This window comes from Palaemon carinicauda, chromosome 32 (genome assembly GCF_036898095.1).
Source record: "Palaemon carinicauda isolate YSFRI2023 chromosome 32, ASM3689809v2, whole genome shotgun sequence".
Classification (NCBI taxonomy): Eukaryota; Metazoa; Arthropoda; class Malacostraca; order Decapoda; family Palaemonidae; genus Palaemon; species Palaemon carinicauda.
The window spans coordinates 46,774,203-46,780,497 of record NC_090756.1 but is presented as its reverse complement, the minus strand read 5'-3'; the positions used below and the strand labels follow the sequence as shown (position 1 = coordinate 46,780,497).

General features: G+C 29.2%; 2 protein-coding genes across 2 annotated transcripts; both read right to left on the bottom strand.

Moving 5' to 3' along the window:
- Positions 1-2,948: 2,948 nt before the first annotated feature.
- Positions 2,949-3,380, bottom strand: LOC137625596 (uncharacterized PPE family protein PPE24-like). Its single transcript, XM_068356508.1, has one exon. It carries the CDS (start codon positions 3,378-3,380, stop codon positions 2,949-2,951), a length of 432 nt encoding a protein of 143 aa, XP_068212609.1.
- A 377-nt stretch (positions 3,381-3,757) lies between these two features.
- Positions 3,758-4,354, bottom strand: LOC137625595 (uncharacterized PPE family protein PPE16-like). Its single transcript, XM_068356507.1, has one exon. The coding sequence runs from the start codon at positions 4,352-4,354 to the stop codon at positions 3,758-3,760; it is 597 nt and encodes a 198-aa protein (XP_068212608.1).
- Between the last annotated feature and the right edge of the window lie 1,941 nt (positions 4,355-6,295).

Genomic DNA, 6,295 nt, shown 5'->3' with positions numbered 1-6,295 from the left:
GTTCTTTATTCATAGCCTTTTTTCTATAATTTAGCTGTTTCCTTATTTCTTTCCCTCGCTGGGCTATTTTTCCCTGTTGAATCACTTGGGCTTATAGCATCCAGCTTTTTCAGAGGGTTGCAGCTTAGCTTACTAGTAGTTATAATAATAATAATAATAATAATAATAATAATAATAATAATAATAATAATAATAATAATAATAATAATAATTATTATTATTATTATTATTATTATTATTATTATTACTATTATTATTAGCTATTGTAGAACTCTATATGGAAAGTAGGATGCTATAAAGTCCAAGGGCTCCAACTGGAAAAAAATAGCCCAGTGAGGAGAGGAAACCAAGAAATAAATAAACTACAAGAGAAGTAATGAACAATTAAAATAACATATTCTAAGAATATTTTCGCGGATAGTACCAAATTTGGAAATATTGATTCGAAGTAGATTTTATCTGTGATAGTCATCGATAACATAATAAAATATTAGGATTCTGAAAACAGATTTTCAGAGGCACTAAATTATACCAATGAAATATGAAATGATTTCATAATAAACCGGAAACAACGTTTATAGTAAGCTAAATTTTTATACAAAATATCATTATAATTATTAAATAATTTAATTATTCAATTGTTTAATTGTTGAATTATTTGATCTTATAATTATATAATCATACAATCTTACAATCATACAATCATCTAGTTATATAATTAAATAGTTAGACAATTAAAAAATTATATAGGTAAATAATTAAATAATTAAATGATTTAATAATTAAATGATTAAATAATTATATAATCAAATAATAATAATAATAATAATAATAACAATAATAATAATAATAAGAATTATGATGATTATGATAATAATTATAATAATTATGATAATAATCATAATAATTATAGTAATTGCAATAATTGTAATTATAATTGTCAATGTAATAGTCATTTTCATTGTCATTGTAATAATAATAATAATAATAATAATAATAATAATAATAATAATTATAATAATTACAATAATTGTAATTATAACTGTCAATATAATAGTCATTGTCATTGTAATAATAATAATAATAATAATAATAATAATAATAATAATAATAATAATAATAATAATGATAATAATAATGATGATGATGATGATGATGATGATGATGAAGATGAAGATAATAATAATAATAATAGTAATAATAATAATAATAATAATAATAATAATATTGATGATGACGCTGCTAGTAATAATAATAATAATAATAATAATAATAATAATAATAATAATAGGATATTAATGCTTAATATTTAAGCTATGCTGCATATTTTGTTTTATTGTAAATGACTGTATTTATTGAAATAGAACTCGTAGATTATTAACCTTTATAGATTTTGTATTATAGAAACAAAGAAAGAAATTACTATTAACAATTCAACTTTACACATAATCATGAAAACTTTTCGTATCAATGGTTTGTTTTTCTTTTAAACGAAGCAAATGATAAAATATTAGACACAAAGGCTTCTTCTTATAACAGAATTCTAGAAAATGAAATGACTTTTCTGTAACACATGATATTGTCTTTCATAAAATATTTCTTATTGGGTTTTTTGAAAAGTAATTAACAACTTCCCTGAAGGAAAATCTCTTTAATCAGAGTGAGTTTAATATTAAGTGAAGTGGGAACGATTCAAATTTCTGATTCAAATGTGAAATATGATCTAAAATTTTTATAAGCGGATCTGAGTCGAGAGCGAATTATGGTAAAGGTGTCTGGTTTCAGTTCTAGTTTCATCAGAATAGATGCTTGCCAGAACGTCAGCCGGGCAAGCCTAACCCCCCACTGTAGTGCATAAGCACAGCAACAGATATATACTTAAAACCTTTGAAGGTTTGCAAAAATAATGTTATCTATCCAGGGTTGAAAAGTGACGTCGTCAGTGAATGAAAAAGCAATGAAGTCTTTTGACGCTGTTTAAGTAATTGAAATAAAAAATAATGTTCATCTCTATCCCAAATCAAAACTTTTTATCATACTTTAGCGTGGTAAGGAAAAATTCCTCTCAGCCTTGATAGATGTTAGAAACAAGAGACTATTTACAAGCATGTATAGGGTATGTACAGATGGCCATATTAAAAAAAATATATATTATGCATTGGATAGTATATTTGATATTGTTTTTACCCTCTTCATTTGAACATGTTTTCATTTTCTTACCCTTCATGTTTTTTGTCACGGCATTTTGGCATAAATTTTGTGGCTTTAGTAGATTCAAAATTTCAAATGTGGTCATGAACCTGCCAAACTTTATATTTTCAAAACTATTTCTATGTTTTGATTAGCGGTGATTCCAGTAATTCCAATAGCATCAATTGTTATGGCATCAGTTCCAATAGCATCAGCTCCAATAGCACCAATTATAACAACAGCAATTCCAATAGCAGCAATTCCAATAAAAGCAAGTCCAATAGCATCAGTTCCAATAGTAGTGATTTCGATAGCATCAGTTCCAATAGCAGTAATTCAAATAGCATCAGTTCCAATAGTACCAATTATAATAGCATCAATTCCAATGGCTGAAATTCCAATAGCAGCAATTTCCAATAGCGGTAGTTCCAATAGCATCAGTTCTAATACTAGTAATTCTAATAGCATGAGTTCAAATAGCATCAATCACAATAGCAGCAATTGCAATAGCATCAGTCCCTATAGCACCAATTATAATAGCAGCAATTCCAAAAGCAGTCATTCCAATAGCATCAGTTCCAAAAGCATTATTTCCAGTAGTATCAGCTCCAATAGCAATAATTCCAATACCATCAGTTACAATAGCAGTAATCCCAATGTCATAAGTTTCCAATAGTATCAATTCCAGTAGCATCAATTGTAACAGCAGCAATTCTGATAGCAGCAATTCCAATATCATCAGTTCCAATTGCGGTAATTCAAATAGCAACAATTCCAATATAATCAGTTCCAATAGCAGTAATTCCAATAACATCAGTTCCAATAGCAGTAATTTTAATATCATCAGTTCCAATTGCAGTAATTCCAATAGCAACAATTCCAATATCATCAGTTCCAATAGCAGTAATTCCAATAGCAACAATTCCAATAGCAGAAATTCCAATAGCATCAGTTCCAATTGCAGTAATTCCAATAGCAACAATTCCAATATCATCAGTTCCAATAGCAGTAATTCCAATAGCAACAATTCCAATAGCAGAAATTCCAATAGCATCAGTTCCAATAACAGTAATTCCAATAGTATCAGTTCTAAGGGCAGTTATTCCAATGGCATCAGTTTCCAATATTATCAATTCCAAATGCAGTAATTCCAATAGCAGCAATGCCAATAGCAGCAATTCCAATAACATCAGTTCCAATAGTAGTAATTCCAATAGTAGCCGTTCTAATAGCAGTAATTCCAATAGCATCAGTTCCAATAGCATCAGTAACAACACCAATTATAATGGCAGCAATTCCAGTAGCAGTTATTCCAATAACATCAGTTCCAATCGCAGTAATTGCAATGGCATCAGTTTCTATTGTTATCAATTCCAATAGCACCAGATGTAACAGCAGTAATTAAAATAGCAGCAATTCAAATACCATCAGTTCCAATAGCAGTAATTCCAATAGCATCAATTCCAATATCATCAGTTCCAATAGCAGTAATTCCAATAGCATCAGTTCCAATAGTAATAATTTAGATATCATCGGTTCCAATAGCAGTAATTCCAATAGCATCGGTTCAAATAGCAGTAATTCCAATAGCATCAGTTCCAATAGCAGTAATTCCAATATCATCTGTTCCAATAGCAGTAATTCCAATCGCATCAGTTCCAATAGCAGCAATTCCAATATCATCAGTTCCAATTGCAGTAATTCCAATAAGAGCAATTCCAATATCATCAGTTCCAATAGCAGTAATTCCAATAGCATCAGTTCTAATAGCAGTAATTCCAATAGCATCAGTTCCAATAGCAGTAATTCTAATATCTTCAGTTCCAATAGCAGTAATTCCAAAAGCATCAGTTCCAATAGCAGTAATTCCAATACCATCACTTCCAGTAGTAGTAATTCCAATGCCATCAGTTCCAATAGCAGCAATTCTAATAGCATCAGTTCCAATTGCAGTAATTCCTATGACATCATTTTCAATATCAGTAATTCCAATATTATCAGTTCCAATAGCAGTAATTCCAATGGCATCAGTTCCAATAGCAGTAATTCTAAAATCATCAGTTGCAATAGCAGTAATTCCAATAGCATCAGTTCCATTAGCAGTAATTTCAATGGCATCAGTTTCCAATATTATCAATTCCAATAGCAGTAATTCCAATAGCATCAGTTCCAATAGTAGTAATTCCGGTAGTAGCCGTTCCAATAGCAGTAATTCCAATAGCATCAGTAACAGCACCAATTGTAACAGCAGCAATTCCAATAGCATTAATTCCATTACCATCAGTTCCAATAGCAGTAATTCCAATAGCAGCAATTCCAATATCATCAGTTCCAATAGCAGTAATTCCAATGCCATCAGTTTTTAATAGCATCAATTCCAATAGCACCAATTGTAACAGCAGCAATTCCAATAGTAGCAATTCCAGTATCATCAGTTCCAATAGCAGTAATTCCAATAGCAGCAATTCCAAAAGCAGCAATACCAATATCATCAGTTCCAATAGCAGTAATTCCAATAGCATCAGTTCCAGTAGCAGTAATTCCAATAACAGCCGTTCCAATAGCAGTAATTCCAATAACAGCAATTCCAATAGCAGTTATTCCAATAACATCAGTTCCAATGGCACTAATTATAATAGCAGCAATTATAACGCCATCAATTCCCTGAGTAAGTCTAATCTTTGCAGACATGTCTCTTTCTACAATCTTTGCACATTGTAACAGTAAAGTATTGCGGCTAGATAACAGTATATTACAATTTTGCTCTCACATTTGGCAGCTTAAACTACTGTAGTATTTACCCTACGAAAGTTGTTATTTTATTAAATGAAAAAGAAAAAAACCAAATCCTATTAGTTATTTATCTGTCTTGATTTATTTTTACAGAAAAAAAAAATTATATTTAAAGGTTTAAATTTATATCATTGGATTTACGATTAATTCTGCGGCCATTTCATATTGATTTCTCTCTCTCTCTCTCTCTCTCTCTCTCTCTCTCTCTCTCTCTCTCTCTCTCTCTCTCTCTCTCTCTGTCGAATTGAAAATTAGTATTGGAGTTAAGAAACACTTTTCCCTTTTTGCATGGTTTCAAAAACCTTTGTAATTAGAAATAATCTGAAGTCAGGAGTAATTTCTCGAATTTTGACATGCACACACTAATACCACTAGAGTTTTACACACCCAAGTGGATCATATAATAGCTAAAAGAGGCGAATTATATTCTACAGAATAAACTTTTCCCACGAAAAAATTAGTGAGCCACCCACTAAATCAATTCAGGGTCGAAATTAATAAAAACTGATTGTCACAAATTATGGAATAACTCAAATGTATCAATATGTAAAAGGTTATTGATTTTTTTTTATATTATCATTGAGTGTCTTCTTACGCGCATGTCTGTATCCTCAACAGTCTCTGTCATAGTATATACTATTGATTCATTATGGTAGGGGTCTATCTCATTTTATTTTTATTTTTTATTTTATTTTTTTATTCCCAAATTCCTAAGTGAATAACGTTTGAAAATTGACAAAAGTTAAAGATCGATAACTCTGTAAGTTTTAAGGTATTTTCAAAATTCTTGGTGAACTTTAAGTCCCATTTCGTTTACTTATGTCTCGCATATGATATTATTATTATTATTATTATTATTATTATTATTATTATTATTATTATTATTATTATTATTATTTTTATTATTATTATTATTATTATTATTATTATTATTATCTGGACTAGAGCCCTAGTTGGAAAAGCAGGATGCCATAAAGCCTAAGGTGTTCAACAGAGAAAAATAGCCCAGCGAGGAAAGGAAATAAGGAAATAAATAAATTGCTAGAGAAGCAATAGACAATTCAAATAAAATACAGTACAGTATTTTAAGAATATTTTTGTGCGATAGTTCCTATTTGGGAAATATTTAATCTAAGAGGATTTTATCTTTGATAGCCATCGATAATATAATAAAACAGTTAGATTCTAAAAAAAAAAACATAGTCAGAGCTACAAAATTATACCATTGAGATATGAAAGGATTTTTATAAAAAAAAAAAAAAAAACAGGAAATAACGTATATTACACGTACAATGCTTTATACAAAAAATCC

Excerpts from the sequence above, each read along its gene's own strand:
- LOC137625596 (XM_068356508.1), bottom strand. The coding sequence starts at position 3,380 with ATGTTATTGGAATTGCTGCTATTGGCATTGCTGCTATTGGAATTACTG.
- LOC137625595 (XM_068356507.1), bottom strand. The coding sequence starts at position 4,354 with ATGCTATTGGAATTACTGCTATTGGAATTGATAATATTGGAAACTGAT.